Source organism: Palaemon carinicauda, chromosome 16, assembly GCF_036898095.1.
Source record: "Palaemon carinicauda isolate YSFRI2023 chromosome 16, ASM3689809v2, whole genome shotgun sequence".
Lineage (NCBI taxonomy): Eukaryota > Metazoa > Arthropoda > Malacostraca > Decapoda > Palaemonidae > Palaemon > Palaemon carinicauda.
Window position 1 is genome coordinate 16386631 of NC_090740.1, and position 17500 is coordinate 16404130.

Here is a 17500-nt window from a genome sequence, read left to right on the forward strand (position 1 = left end):
TTGATTCCAGAATCTTTGACTTTGTCCCAAACTAAGGTGATCTCCTAAAATCGTATTATTATTTGTATTATTTTCACAGTCAAAATACCATCACACGGTTCTGTAGTATACTAAATAATGATATGGCCATTCAATTCTTATCCTATATTTATCATATTTATCAATATAAAAAAAAATTCTTCTTCTCACACTACCTTTCATATAACCATGCCCTATGTCTTTTTTTTCAGAGAAGATTAATAACTGAGAATATCAAGAGACTTGCTCAACAGGCCAATTATTTGTGCAATTGAAATAGAAACATACTGAGTGTGTCTCTCAACAGTAAGTGTGCAACCAAGAATCACACCTAGATTCTAACAGCAGTTATATGTAGTTAAAGAAACATTATCCATGTAGATATTTGGATTTTCTTGAGGAGCTTCTGTCCTCGATCTACTTACAATCATAATGAGCGTGAGAGCAGTTAGGTTGTTACTGAGAGGCGAGGTGAATGTAATTAACTTAAACCGGTTCTGTTAACAATGGGAGGTAGAGCGAGATATACAATAAAAACGAAAATATCTTTACAGTGTACAAATGTGGGAGACACCTGCTGTACATGGCTCCCCCCAATTAAAAAGACATACATTGGAAATGGGGTCCCTGCTCTTGAGAGGTGTACTGTAGGCAGGTCATCTTGCATGAGATACACAGGTTTAAGGCGATCAATGGGCACCCAGTCTTCTTTTCCACGAATGTTCAGTAAGAACGCCTTCGTTGTTTGATGGATCACAAGGAAAGGGTCCTTGTAAAGGGGCTTTAGCAATTATTTGCTGGTGTAGTTGTGCAGGAAAACATCCGAATCCTTGTGCAAATCTGTCGGTATGTGTTGCTTCTCTGGGGGCTTGTAAGTCTGGGGGCCTAGAGAAAATTTGCCCACAACATGACGTAGATACTAGAGACTGTCAGAGGAGGTTGTCAACAAGAATATACCATTTCAGCTGCCGAGACATCCAGGGTGTCCTTAGGAGTGGTCCTTAGTCCCAAGAGGACCAAGGGAAGCTGAGTAAACCAATTGAAGTCATTGCATCAGGACATTAAAGCTGCTTTGAGGGTGTGATGAAAACATTCAACCATTCCGTTGGCTGCTGGGTTGTCGTCGAGAGGTTCGTCTGCCCAATGGAGGGATATGCAGGATGTCCTGCAAGCTTGTTACTCAGGATCTATTCGTTGGCCTTCTGCCAAGGCATTAAAATCAAATCCCAAAGGAAGGGCGCCCAATCTGTTTCTTGACAGGGCATCGGTAACGGTTTTCGTTTGCCCAGTGATGTGTTGAAGGGTGTGGCCGTTGGTTGGGGCATGAGCGAGGAATGGTATATCTGGGTGGTGGGCGGCCTTATTACCACTCCGGCACGTCATGTGGTTAGCGTCTATGCCCTATCACATTCACGTCAGCTTCAGTCGATAATGAATGGTTGTACTCTTCATCAGGAGTTGAGGCATTGATGTGTGACTGTCCATAAAGGCATCAACTTTGATCATCAGGTCCTTCATGGGTAAAATATCGACATTGGGTATGTCAGTGTGCACAGGTTCAGGTAGGTGCTGTACCAAAATGGCATGAAGTAGATTCACTTCATGAGGAGAGTCCTCTGTGACAGGTTGCAGGCGAGCAATACTGGTCATCTCCCTGAGGGCGAGCGAAGCCTTTGAGTCCCCCAACAGTCAGTTGTTGAGAGAGCTGAAAAATCTTGGCTATACTGGGGACTGGTGATGAGGAGTACTGCTTCAGGAGATATGTTTTGAGGGCATCGTACACTATTGGGGTGTCCGCTAGTTTGCAAATCCAGTCAGAGATTTCTGGTAACGCGTCCTCAGGAATCACCACAAAGACATTAGTCTGCTTTACTGCTTGAGCGACTCATGCCCTTGATGTGAGATTGGACTTCAGGTTTTTGGATCCAGGAGAATGCTTCTCTGCTGGCAAAAGGAGGCATTTTTATTGAGGCGGCGTGTGAAGAAGAGGCAAGTTCGGTGAGCGGCATCTTAAAACAGTAGGGCACAGCAGGGAGGAGACAGGCGGGAGGGAACAGACACCAATGTGTGTGCAAGCCATTATGTTATAACTAAGAGACGAGGTAAATGCAAATAACTTTATTTTGACAGACTGCAAGCTTATATACAAGAGGTTCAATGGATGAAGGTCACAAAAATTTAAACACATCAATTCATGATTACACAGGCTTAAACCAGTTCTGTTAAGAGTGAAGCATAGAGCTAGATATACAGTAAAAAAGAAAATACCGTTACAGTGTACGAGTTTTTGTGTGAGACACATGCGGTACAATACTTTGATTTTTCTTAAGGTTCAACTTCACGGCTAATAATTTGTACCTTGAATTAATTTTAGTCAGGTCTCTCAAGGATTCTACAGTCCCAGATCTATATGCAGGAGATGGAATTATTGTAAAGTAAGTCCCCTCACTTCCATGTGCAACGACCTTCTTTTCAAGGATAAACCACATATTAAATGTATATATTATGTGAATTAATGTGCCCAAAACATTACCATGAGGAACACCATACATCACATTCCACACTCACTTATAGGTGCCCATTAATAACAACTATCTGCAAATTCAGACGTCTGGCACAGGAATGATTGGCAGCAGCCAAACAGACGTTCGCTGAAATGGAGGAAATAGGCCTTTGCCAAAAGGCCTCCAGCCCATGGTCGTCACCTTTACACATCGTTCTGGAGGAAGACGTCTCCCTCCGTCTGTTTGGGGATTACAGGCGCCTGAACATGCAAACAGAACCGGATCACTACCCCCTCCCAAACATCACCGACGTGACCTCCTACCTGCTAAAAGCGAAGGTTTTTTCCACGTTCGACCTCCTGAATGGGTATTATCAGGTGCCTATGAACCCAGAAGATATCCCCAAGACCAACATCACCATTCCCTTCGATACATAAACCTTCAATTACTCCTATTTTGGCCTTCGTAATGCTGGGGCCACTTTTCAATGTCTCATGGATGGCATCTTAGGGGACCTCCCCTTCTGTGTATGTTATGTGGACGACATACTTGTGCTCTCTTCCTCAAAAGAGGAACACCTCCGTCACCTGCGCATCGTGCTTGACCGCCTGCAACAAAACGGCCTTTTAGTCCGGTACAAAAAGTGTACCTTTGGCACCAATGAAGTGTCGTTCTAAGGGCACCACATCACTCATGAAGGAGTCCATCCCCTCCCTGAGAAGGTAGCAGCCGTTCAGAACTTCCCCACATCCTCGGCCATCAAAGCTCTGCAGGAATTGTTGAGCATGATCAACTATTATCACCGTTTTCTGCCAGCCATTACCGCCACTCTTGCTCCCCTCTACGCCTCCCTCAAGGGCAAGTCAAATGACCTGAAGTGGGGTTCCTTCAAGAAGCAGCCTTCTGCAATGCAAAGAAGGCCCTATCAACCGCTGCAGCTCTCACTTTTCCCATCCCACATGCCCCTCACCTTCTCTCCACCGATGCCAGCAACGTCGCTATTGGTGCAGTACTCGAACAGGTGGTCAACGGCTCGCCCCGCCCATTGGCCTTCTTCATCAGAAAACTGTCCAAGGCAGAATCGGGTTATTCTACCTTCGATTGCGAATTGCTGGCGGTGCACTTGGCTGTCCGTCACTTTCGCCATTTCTTAGAGGGTACGCCCTTCATTATTCGCACAGACCACATGCCTCTGATGCACGCCTTCACTTGACAGTCTGACGCCTGGTCCGCCCCTCAACGTCGACATCTCTCCGCCGTGGCTTAATACAATTGCACCCTTAAAACACATCCCTGGGAAAATGAATTCCATTGCCGATGCCCTGTCAAGAAACACATTGGCTGCCGTTCAACTGGGATTGGATTACAACGCCTTGGCTGAAGCCCAACGACAGGTTCCAGAGTATCAAGCATGTAGGACACCTGCACATCCCTCCATTGGGAAGACATCCCCCTCGACGATTCCAACACCACCCGTCTCTGTGACGTCAGTACTGGTAGACCGCGACCTTGGATTCCTGCTCCTATGCGCCGACAGGTGTTTGATTTCATTCATGGACTTTCACATCCCTCGTGCCTTTCTACTGCATAGCTGCTGAAGACGAAGTTCATTTGGCATAGCATTTCTAACGATGCTAAGGATTGGGTCCGTTCCTGTACTTCTTGCCAAACTTCCAAAGTACATCGACACACGGATTCAGGAGTGGGTATCTTTCCTCAACCTCAGCGTCGTTTCGCCCACATTCACGTTGACGTTGTAGGCCCCCTACCCACATCACAAGGACATTGTTACCTGTTTACCGTCATCGACCACTCCACTCGTTGGCCCGAAGTCATTCCCATGGAAACTGTAATGTCTGCCTCATGTATATCTGCCTTACTCTCAGGATGAATGGCAAGATTTGGTATCCCTGAGCATATTACTTCTGACAGGGGTACCACTTTCACCTCTCAATTCTGGACATCATTAGCGAATCTCCTGGGCAATACCCTACATCAGACAACTGCCTACAACCCCGCTGCCAATGGAATAGTTGAACCTTTTCATCGCACCCTCAAAGCAACTTTGATGTCCCGCTGCAAGGATTCCAACTAGTTTACTCAGCTTCCATGGGTCGTCCTGGGATTAAGGACCACTCCTAAAGACACCCTCGACGTCTGGTCAACTGAAATGGTGTATGGCGACCCGTTGGTCGTCCCTGCCGAATTTTTTCCTTCTGCAACCTCTTCCGACGATCTCCAGCGCATAGTCCACGTCGTGGGAAAATTTACTCCATGCCGCCAGACTTACAAGCCCCCAGGGAAGCATCACATACCAACAGACTTGCACTCCTCTGCAACGCACGTCTTCCTACGCAACGACACTAGCAAGCCACCAATAACGCCCCCCTACACGGGCCCTTGCCTTGTGATCCGATGCAGTCCGAAAGCATTTCTACTAAACATTCGTGGCAAAGAAGACTGGGTCTCTATTGATCGTCTAAAACCTGCTTATCTCCTGTCAGATGACCCGCCTAAAGTTCGCCTCTCTAGATCAGGGCGCCCTATTTAACATGTACAGTATGTCATTTTTAGGGGGGGAGCCATGTACCAACCGTGTATCACACGATCGTACATAGTAACGACATTTCTTTTTTTTGTATATATTATGCTTTGTATCTTCGCTCTCCCCTCTCACTGATCAGGGCCTGAATAAACATGCCTGTTTGTCTCACTGTTAACTGTTAACAGCAACGGTTGTCGGTTGAACATGAAATTGCCTGTTATGTTCTTATGTCCTTTTTGACTGGAGTTTATGTATATATAAACGGATGTTCTGTAATAAAGTTACTCAGTTGCTCTCATCTTGCATTCTTAGTCACAGCCTCTCCCGGCCCGTCACAATACTATTTCTCCAAATTACAGGCTTTGTCTTTCCTATGTGTCTTAGCCTTCATCTGTGTAGTATTTCGAGATCGTCTTATATTTCAACTCTTAATAATACCTTTTTTATTATGGTATCTTTTATCTGTTCCTCGTATTAACTAAAACATTAACCCATACTGTTCGCTCCAGGAAATTCATACTTTTCACTATGATTGCATTTCCACCGTCCACTTTTCCCTTATATAGAATAAGGCTGAACCAACAATCATATCCATATACATATATATATATATATATATACATATATATATATATATATATATATATATATATATATATAATATATATATGTATACATATATATGTATATTTACATATATATACATATATATATATATATATATATATATATATATATATATATATATATATATATAAATTATATATATATATATATATATATATATATATATACTGTATAAGTATGTATATACTGCATATATATACAGTATATATATATATGTATTTTTATATATATATATATATATATATATATATATATATATATAAACTGTGTAAATATATATATATATATATATATATATATATATATACATATATATATATATATATATATATATATATAATTGGAATCAATATTACATCAGACTCTGCCGAAGGTCAAGAATACAGAAATGAAGAGTTACAGTTATTATAATAAAAATTCGTTGGGAACTATTCATAATACAGCTACAGTTACATCATGTCTTTTAAATATCTCAAAGCTCACAATGGTCTCCTTCTTACACCAGAATAAAACACTTTTATTTTCGTAATTTACTCAACTTTTGATTACACCTTCATCGAACAGAAAGGTTTCTACTCCTACTGTCTCTTCAACAATCAATAATTTGAACAATGTTCCGTGTGAATTCTTGACTGTATAAAAAGTCTGATTTATCAATTGTCTTATCATCTTTAAACTACTTATTGACATGGTTCTATATGAAAGTTGCAAAAACCAGAATCCTTTTCTTTCTATCTACCTACCTAATCTTTTAATCTTAACCCTTCTTTTGCATCTGCACCATAGAATAAAAAATTCATACGTAATTCAGGTCTTGAAAAAAGTTACATGAATTTGCTTGATGTTAAACTACGCATGATAGGAATTCTCAGAAACAAGTTTTCCATAGGCTCTAGAGGAATTGATTTTCGTATAGTTGATGTCATAAACATTAATATTTCCGTGATTCACAAATTTGAAGGTTGTGGCAAGACGTGAAAGTCGTTCAGGTGTCGGACGGACATAAAAGGAGGAGTCAGGAGACAGCCGGCACTCACTCACCCACCAGTGGCCACTGAACAACGACGTTCAACTATGAAGATTCTGGTTTGTTATTTTTGTATTAGCTTTACATTTTCATCTTAGTTTTAAGCTGGCTACAATTATAGACAATATATTTCACAAGTAAACAAAATCTGAAATCGATGCTGAATAATGATAAGTATCTTATGGTTATTTCCGTTTTTTCACAGCAACATTTAAAAAAAAAAAAACGTCAATAATCCAGACGTATCACAGCTTGAATTACAGGAAAATATGAATATGATCAATGAATTTTATTCACAGGTGATTGTGCTCTTGGGGGCTGCCGCTTGCGCTACTGAAGTTGAGAAGCGAGAGGCGGAGCCTGGTTATGGAAGCTATGGCCATGTGACTCCCTATCATCGTCCTTCTTATGGATATGGCTATTCTCATCACCATCACAAGCGGGCTGCTGAGCCTGAGCCAGAAGCTGAGCCTTCTTATGGCCACTCCTATGGGTACCGCCCTGTGAGTTATGGCTATTCTCATCACTATCATAAGAGATCTGCTGATCCTGAGCCTGAGCCCTCAGCTGATCCTTCTTATGGTCACTCCTATGGGTACCGCAGCTACCACCCTGTGAGCTATGGCTATTCTCATCCCCCTCATAAGAGATCTGCTGATCCTGAGCCTGAGCCAGAAGCTGATCCTTCTTATGGTCACTCCTATGGGTACCGCAGCTACCACCCCGTGAGCTATGGCTATTCTCATCCCCCTCATAGGAGATCTGCTGATCCTGAGCCTGAGCCTGCAGCTGATCCTTCTTATGGTCACTCCTATGGGTACCGCAGCTACCACCCAGTGAGCTATGGCTATTCTCACCGCTATCATAAGAGATCTGCTGATCCTGAACCTTCTTATGGCTCTTATGCCCCAGTCTACCACAGGCCATCTTATGGCTACAGTTATGGGCGTTACCATTAACCTACCCAGAGTCTCACTATGAATAGTAGAATGTTGATCGATGAGTGTTTCCTCTTACAGAGTTCGTAATATATAAGATATGATTAACGGTGGATTTTCTTTTATCCTTTGCCACTTATTCATATATTTAAACATTTTCTAAGTTCTTAGAGACCTCCTTTTTCTATTTCTACTGTCAACAAAGGCTTTATTTTTTTCTTTTTTTAACTTTTACTAACAGTCACTCAATAGTTCAGGCAACAGACAAGGTATAAGTGATAAATATTTTATTCTGTACTGAGACTGATGATAATATTTCCCTAATTCTTTCATAAGCTGGTTTAGGTTTACATTATTTTGCTTGAATTTCAAGAACTAATAATTGAAAATCATTTTTTATTTATTGGTTATATGATGAGTAGTAAGAAACAACAGTTTGTGTGAAAACTTCATGAAAGGATAGGGAATTATTTGAAAAGCCATAGACGTTTTCCTGAAATTCCATGTACATATCAACATGCACACACACACACACACACACACACACACACATATATATATATATATATATATATATATATATATATATATATATATATATATATATACGTATATATATACATATATATATGTATATATATATATATATATATATATATATATATATATATATATATATATATATTCTTAAAAAGCTGGTCTAGTGTAGAGTAAATACAATGATTTGTTCATAATTTTACTCATATTTTATATATGGTTTTCATTTGTGCATTGAAGACATGATACCCAGACTGTAAGATGAGCCCCTCTCATGTAGATATATTTTATGTAAATTACGTAGGAATTTCATCGTGAATTTCATTGTATTTTTTATTCAAGTTGACATACGTAAATTTTACGTTATTTTTTGCTAATCTATTTGAGAGTGTTGTTGGATTTGTGCGAGATATGAACAAGGGCTTAGATAATGTTCTTTTATATTTTATGATGTATTGCGTCATGTTTGAGAGAGAATGCTCCGATGCGTGTGCTTTGGAAGATTGTCTACCATGTGCTTTAGAAACGACACGAAGGCCCAGAGAGAGGATGTTATCTTTTTTTTTTTATTTCGGGGATGGAGGGTGGGCGAAGCTAGAAGCCTGAGAGAGCCGTCTGGTGTGGCATGATTATAGCGTTCGGGAGAGTAATACTTGGCAACTATGATGCCTTTTGCCCACCCCCACCACGCGTCCCAAATCTCGGGGAAGTTTCGGGAAGCAGTTAGATTTCATATAGAAAGTGACCCAAGGTTGGGTTAGAGTCAGATAGAGATCGAGATAAAGAACTCCAGCCTGAAGACAGCCTCTTCCCCTCTCCCTCTCTTATTCCCACACGTAACTCAATGTATTGTTTTTTTAAATTGTTCAGTATGTTAGTTTGTCCTCTCCTAAGTGACTCTATGCCCAAAAGCAAATCGTGTGTCGGAAAGATACGCAAGACTAAGAGGTGATTTTGAATTCATTATATTAGGGTGAGTGTTGGCATTATATAAGGTTTTTTTGGTAATTGGCCCTGTAGGAAGTATATATTTTGTAACGTGATCTGTTTATCTATTATACATCAAGTGTCAAATGTGAACATTGTATTATTCTGAATTATTTCAAGCTTTTGTATGATTTTCATTGCATTATTTCTTTAGGTTTATTCAGATATAATGCCTAAATCTAAGTTTTGTTCAGGATTGATTGTCCAGTGACTTATTTTTGTTATGTAAATCCTTTTCAAAATTTTGTACTTTATATAGAATATATTTATTTTTGTAAAGAGCACATTCCAATCATCATTATCTAAGACTAGTTCTGCTCGTATTTCTTTTAAGAACCACAATAAGTTAAATACGTTTCAATAATACTTAAGAGTAATTAACCAGCTTGGTTTTGAGTGTGCTTAAGAGACCTTTGGATATTCAGTGTTTTGTATATAGCTGTCTGGGATTTATATAACGGTCTCAGAATTCGTGTATTAATGTTTTAAAGTGAAACAATTTCCAGGTAAAAGCAAACAAGGGAGTTTGGAATTCGAGAAGTTGACTAACTTGCCATTCATAAAATATATAATATTATATGTTTGGTTCTCAGTTACGAGTCATTGTATATATTCTTAGTGCCCAGACTTTGGGAGCCATATCATATGATAATATATATATATATATATATATATATATATATATATATATATATATATATATATATATATATATATATATATATGTGTGTGTGTGTGTGTGTGTGTGTATAAATATATACATATATATATGCATATATATTCATATTTTTCATCATTAAGTTGTTATGCCTAACACAGACGCACAAAATAATTCACTGGCCCATCCATCTTTTAATTTATAGCGATTTTCTTATGTTATCATGTTCATATCAGGTCTACCTGTAGTACAGCAAACTCTATTGCAAGCAGTGCACTATCCAACCCTATCTTTCATTCACTTATGTCTTTCAAACCACCTCTACAATCTGGCTTTGGCCAACAGTAGACCATACTCACTCACTCCTCTGGCTCTGGGCCCATGTAGTCCTTATTAGACCAAGCACAATAAATCTGTTTTTCTTACCCATTCTTTCACTTCAGTTGTGTTGACTTTCAACTTTTAACTTTTTACAATCTATCCAGTAGATGTAGTTTCTTTGGACATTTCCTGATAAGTTTATCATCATTTGTAAGCATCATCCATTACACGCATCATAAAACCTATGTCTTACCTAATAACATTACACCTATTGCTAATGTCCTTTCTCTGATCAGCATCTTTGTGCCATATATAGATATTGGATAGTTATATTCCCATAACAGAAATTCCTCTATATTGTTTAACACTTGCTTAATTTTCTTCATATAAATTTTTGATTGCTCTATACAAATCTTTCTGTAAGCCACACACTATCCGAACCATCTCCAACAATTAATTCTACTTCAAAATAATCCTAATCTACAATATAGCTATATTCTTTTTTCAAAGTTTAGCATATAACAACTTAATAAAAATACAATTATTTCCCGAATCCTCGTCTTTGTCCAAAACTAACCAAACTTTATCTTATAAATCATATCATTAATTTTTCTTACTTTCTCAATCAAAATCCTATCTCATGATTCTGTGGTATAGGCCTACTAAGTAACATTATACCAATAGAATTCCTATAGTATATTCATCACTCTTACCGCTATACAAAATAAAACTTGTTCTCACACAGTCCTTCATCTAGACATGGCTTATATATATTTTCCAGAAAAAATTGATCACCGCAAATCTTAAAAGACTTTCTCAGCAAGCTAATTTTTGTGCAATTAAAGAAAAAACAGACTGAAAGACTTTCTTAAAAGTAAATGTGCACAGAAGAATCACATCTAAAATCTTAAAGATGTCATATATAGTTAAAGAAACATTATCAATAGAGATATCTAGATGTTGTTGAGGAACCACAATACAACTTTATGACCAATAATTTGCACCATGCATTGATTATAGCTAGATCTGTATTAATGGATTCAGCAACTATCGATTTATATTTAAGAGATGAAATTGATGTAAAGAAAGTAACCTCAGCTGCATGTACAACAAGATTGTTTTCAAGTCCAAACCACATGTAATGCGCATGTACAATAGAATATACAGTAGAAATGTAATAGGCCCAAAACATTACCTTGAGGGACACCAGATATCCCAGTCCTACAGTAACTAATGGTGCAAATCAACAACTACTCTTTGTAATCTATTACTTAAAAATTCAATAATGATGCTAAGAAAAGACCCACCTACTCCCAACTGTTTGAGTTTGAAAGGAGGGCTTCATGATTAACAAGGTCAAAGAAATCCCTAAAATTAAAGCCAATCATATAAACTTCCTGACCATAATCAAGGGATTTTTGTACAGCATAGGAAACTGTATCACATGCTCCAAGACCGTTGCAAAAGTCAGATTGCAAGCTAGAGGACAGATTATTACCTTCGGCATACCTATTTAGATGTTTTTTCCGACAAAAGTGCAAAAACTTTAGATAATATGGAGGTTATGGAAATTGGGCAGTAATCAGCAGGGCTAGCCCTTCTTCAAACACATTTACTAACTTGCAGAAAATAGCAGACAACTTAGGAAATAAGAAATCGGCAGTCTTTATGAAAAAAAAAAAATAACAACGGAAAGATATCCTTTGGGGGTACACCTCCATAAGCCTAAAATCATAAATTTCACGGTTCCAAAAAGGTAAAATAAGTAGTTTAGCCTTATGAAAAAAAGGAATAAGGAAGATTGAGTTTACCATATCTCTACTTTCTGTCTTTGGACAGTAAGTGAAAGAGAAATTTGGTTTAGATAACGAAGAAACTGATAGGTCTGCAACAAAGAGTGTAGATTTGAGAGTAGTCGATTTATTTTACGAGGTTGTACCAGAAAGGGTTTCTTTTATGGTTAGATTTTATTCCTTTTCAGTTGAAGCATAAACTCTCTGAACATTACCTCTTAGCTAAATATGGTTATTCCAAGTCAAACATAATCTGTTACACTTCCAAAGATGATAGGTCTCCTGCTCCTCCAAATAAGCAAGTCTACAATTATCACTGAACCAGGGTTTGTCACTCGCTGCGTAATTTAGTACATGAGAAGGAATACACCTATCAATCATGTTCAACAGATTCTCATTAAAGAGAGCAACAGGTAGTTTTCTATGAAAAAGTAACCAATCTAAATGAAAATAATTACTCAAAAGGGAATTTCAGTCTGCTTACATGAGTATGACACATCAGCGAAAGGTTGCAAATCTTGAATACTAACGAAATCATGGCATAACCAGACGTCCCAACTCGAGAATCAACGTTACTTGTTATAACACCAGGAGAGTCAGTGTACTGTATACTGGGTCCACACAGTTACCAAATCTGTCATGAGCTTCACTTGTGATTTGCCATGGGAATCAGAAGCAGAAGCAGAATTTAATCATTGCCTATGGTGAGCGTTGAAATCACCATCAAGCACAAAAGAAGCCATTCTATCATTGTCTTGTATGTTGATCATAATGGAAAAAAGACAATCAAAGATAGGATCGTCAAGTCTGGATCCCTATGGATTCAACGAAAATGATATATATATATATATATATATATATATATATATATATATATATATATATATATATATATATGTATATATATATATATATATATATATATATATATATATATATATATATAGATATATATATATATATATATATATATATATATACATATATATATATATATATATATATATATATATATATATATATATATATATATGTATATATATATATCTATATATATATATATATATATATATATATATATATATATATATACTTACTCATAAACATCATATGTTGTAATGCAGTATAATACAGACTGTGTATCTCTTTATTTCTCTGCTCAATCATTTAATCATACACATTTTTTTTGTATCTTCACTAAGAATAAGAAAATATATATATACCACAGGTTATTTTATAAATTTGATCTTCAACACAAAATATTTAAAAAAAAAAAATTTCGAGTGTTCGCCTAATGTTAAACAATTCTCACCTAATATAAATTCCGAAAAATGATATTTAGATATCAATTCTTAGAAACAAGTTTCTCCTGGAATGGATGAAGAATTAATTTTCGTATAGTCGATGTCACAATCTTAAAGATTTCCGTAGGACGCACATTCCAAGGTTGTGGCAAGACGTGAAAATCTTTTAGGTGTCAGATGGATATAAAAGGAGGAATCAGGACACAGCCGGCACTCACTCACCAACCAGTGGCCACTGAACCACGACGTTCAACTATGAAGATTCTGGTTTGTTGTTATTGAAACTTGAGTTTATTAAAAATAATTGATTTTTACATTTGACATATACCTCCCAGGTCGATAACAAAACACACTAATGCACACGCACATACAATCACACACGCACATATTCATATAAATTATTTCACAAGTAAACAAAATCTGAAATATGTTACAGAATAATTAAAACACTCACGAGGATTTACCTCTTTAATCACAGCAACACTTAGAAAATTGAACATGCTAACATAGCACAACTGCAATTACAACGCAATATAAATATAGTTAATCCCTTTTATTCACAGGTGATTGTGCTCTTGGCGGCTGCCGCTTGCGCTACTGAAATTGAGAAGCGAGAGGCGGAGCCTGGTTATGGAAGCTATGGCCATGTGACTCACTATCATCGTCCTTCTTATGGATATGGCTATTCCCATCACCATCACAAGCGGGCTGCTGAGCCTGAGCCAGAAGCTGATCCTTCTTATGGTCACTCCTATGGGTACCGCAGCTACCACCCAGTGAGCTATGGCTATTCTCATCACTATCATAAGAGATCTGCTGATCCTGAGCCTGAGCCTGCAGCTGATCCTTCTTATGGTCACTCCTATGGGTACCGCAGCTACCACCCAGTGAGCTATGGCTATTCTCATCACTATCATAAGAGATCTGCTGATCCTGAGCCTGAGGCTTCAGCTGATCCTTCTTATGGTCACTCCTATGGGTACCGCAGCTACCACCCAGTGAGCTATGGCCATTCTCACCGCTATCATAAGCGCTCTGCTGATCCTGAACCTTCTTATGGCTCTTATGCTCCAGTCTACCACAGGCCATCTTATGGCTACAGTTATGGGCGTTACCATTAACCTACCCAGAGTCTCACTGTGAATAATAGAATGTTGATCGATGAGTGTTTCCTCTTACAGAGTTCGTAATATATAAAATATGATTAACATTGGATTTTCTTTTTTCCTTTGATTACTCTTTTCTATATCTAAAAAGCAAACATGATATTCAACATTTTTTCTAATTTTCCTATGTGAAGATAAGCTAAAGGATATGCAAATATTTTATTTCCCACTAACAATTAATCACTAGTATTGGTAACATATAATCAGTTAACTCCCAAATTCTTTTCCCTCTGGATTGAGACCGATAATTATTTTCCCAAACGTTTCATATATTGCGACATTGCAATATGTTAGGCAAAATTGTGAATGCATCTTTTGAAATTGCAAGAAGTAAAACTTAAAAGATGACATTTTTTAACGTTATTACAGGAATATAAGGATTTGAAGCTATCATGAAGAGTAGATGCTTAAAAAGTTAGTTAAACTAAGAGTAAACTGTAAATGCCTGTATGCTTTTACTTGTTTTTAAATTTTGGTCTCAATGTGAAGTGTGCAAAATAAATAAAAGCTGATTAAAAGCTCATTAACTTGGATTATCAACAATAAACTAAAAAGAAAGCCTTTTGATATAACTGCCATTACTTTTATTACCTTATTATAACGATCACTACGGTGAAAATCAATAAGATACTTTTCACATGACCTTACTAGTGTTTGATCCACATTGCAGAGTTCTGACTTCTTCCACTGGACTATTCTAGTTCTGTACCTGATCACTGGCAATGCCCAGGTGTTCATGTCCTTTACCATATTTCCAGAGTTAATTCTTTGCATGTATTATTATTATTACTATTATTATTATTATTATTATTATTATTATTATTACTATTATTATTATTATTATTATTATTATTATTATTATTATAGCTGTTTATAAGTTAAGAATACTCATCAGCCTTCTGAACAGAGTTCCAAAATAAGAACCAGTCTTGTAAATAGTAATAACCCTACCCGTTTTCTCCATCTTAATCATGTAGGCTTTGGTCTTCCCAGTCTTATAAAGCCTCCAGGAGTTAATTTCAAAGCCATTTTGATAATAGTTTTGGGCTGTTATCAAATAACTAGTCTTAGATAATGAAGATGACTATTCATCTATCTTTCAAACAAATGCTCAACATAAGTAATCTTGATTATAGTTTCATTGCGTATGGGACAACACAATTAAAGGTTGAAATATCGATGGTGAATGGCAGAATTAGGAACAGTAAAAATTCCCTCATCAAGACAATGCCCTACGTGGTGTGACTCTGACCATACATACATATGATTCAGCGCCCAATCCCCATCACCACTCATAGAACCAGGGAGTGCCTGGCAATGGCTGCTGGTGATTAAGCAGGTAGAGCTACAGGCTCCACCAAACCCACCATCCTTAGCTCACAAGGATGGTGAGGTTGCAGAACTACAAGAAACTATCGGGCTTGAGCAGGTCTCAAACCGCAATCCAGCAGATTTCCAGGCAGGGACGTTTCCAATAAATAACTATAGTCCATTTCTTTTAGCGATGCATATTTGCACCGACTCGCAGCGGTGCCCTTTTAGCACGGAAAAGTTTCGTGATCGCTGATTGGTTGGAATTATCTCGTCCAACCAATCAGCGATCCGGAAACTTTTCCGAGCTAAAAGGGCACCGCTGCTAGTCGGTGCAAAGATGCATCGCTAAAAGAAATGGACTATAGAGAATCATGTAAGTATATCATAGTATGCAATATAAGTCTACTTGTATTGCATTGCTTACTGAATGAAACATAACCTTTTCAAAATCCAGAAAAAACATTAGCACTGAGATTTGTTAACGACCAATATAATAATAATGCTTTTCAGACACCATATCTTATTGTTGATGATACACACTGCAGGTGGCGCCATTTTCAAAATACCTTATTTGCATGGATTCACACACCGTTGAAGGCATGCCTGATAAAATAAACTAGGCTTCAGGTGTTTCTAGGACGCAAATGACAAGGGTTTTTTTTCAAAAAAAAAAAATAAGAGAATAGCCAAAAATATCCATGTATATGAAGATGTATGTATGTTAATTCTTCTCTAATGTGCAGAGACTTAGAATCTATAGAAGCTACAACATTTTTCATTTTCCTGTGTGCAAACAGAAATAAAATATATGGCCATCATCTGGAAAGAAGATTGAATTCTACTCACAGAGGTTCTGAAACAAACAGGATACTCAAGCATATAATCTATGATCACCAAACGATAACTACATATGGTTGGTCATATGATATATAAAGCTGAAGATGGCCTCCTAAAAATATTTTACTACAGACCATTAACATGTTTAACAAGAGTTATAAAGACTAATTTAAGTCAGTTTTAAAGAAATTTAAGATTTCATCAGCTGACCTGGAAGGCCTTTCTCACGAGTGTTAGCAATCGGGTCACTAGCCTAGGTCTTGCAGACTATCAAACATTAAAAAGGCTTCAGCAACACAGAAGAAAAGATGTTCCTCCTGCCCCAAATCCTCATTAATCTTGGACAGAAACTTACGGTGTATTAAATTTCTTATTCCTGATCTAGATATTAATCTTTGGCACCGTCGTTCAATTAGTTCATTATGCATGTTGCATAAGATTTTTCATAACTCTGACCATCCTTTAAATTCAGATCTCCCTGGACAATTCTATCCTGTTCGTAATACTAGGCAGGCAGTTAATTCTAATAGCCAGGATTTCTCCATCGTGAGGCTCAATACTACACAGTATTCTAGAAGTTTTATTCCAGCTGTTACCAAGTTGTGAAATGATCTTCCTAATCGGGTAATTGAATCAGTAGAACTTCAAAAGTTCAAAGTTGGAGCAAATGTTTTTATGTTGACCAGGCTGACATGAGTCTTTTTTATAGTTTATATATGACATATCTGCTTTTGACGTTGTTAATAGTTTATATAGGACGAATCTGTTATGACGCTGTTATTGGTTTTAGAATGATATATTGTTAATTTATTCTCATCATTTATTTATTTCCTTATTTCCTTTCCTCACTGGGCTCTTTTTCCCTATTGGAGCCCTTGGGCTTATAGCATCTTGCTTTTCCAAGTAGGGTTGTAGTTTGGCTAA

General features: G+C 37.4%; 2 protein-coding genes across 2 annotated transcripts; both read left to right on the top strand.

The window, feature by feature from the left end:
• Positions 1–6996: 6996 nt before the first annotated feature.
• LOC137655150 (shematrin-like protein 1) lies at positions 6997–7680 on the top strand. The gene has a single exon (XM_068389030.1). The coding sequence runs from the start codon at positions 6997–6999 to the stop codon at positions 7678–7680; it is 684 nt and encodes a 227-aa protein (XP_068245131.1).
• A 5834-nt stretch (positions 7681–13514) lies between these two features.
• On the top strand, positions 13515–14380 carry LOC137654947 (shematrin-like protein 1). Its single transcript, XM_068388845.1, has 2 exons — positions 13515–13526; positions 13823–14380. The coding sequence occupies exons 1-2, from the start codon at positions 13515–13517 to the stop codon at positions 14378–14380; spliced, it is 570 nt and encodes a 189-aa protein (XP_068244946.1).
• The last annotated feature ends 3120 nt before the right edge of the window (positions 14381–17500 follow it).

What these genes read in the sequence shown, in the direction of transcription:
- LOC137655150 (XM_068389030.1), top strand. Translation starts at nt 6,997, where the DNA reads ATGATCAATGAATTTTATTCACAGGTGATTGTGCTCTTGGGGGCTGCC.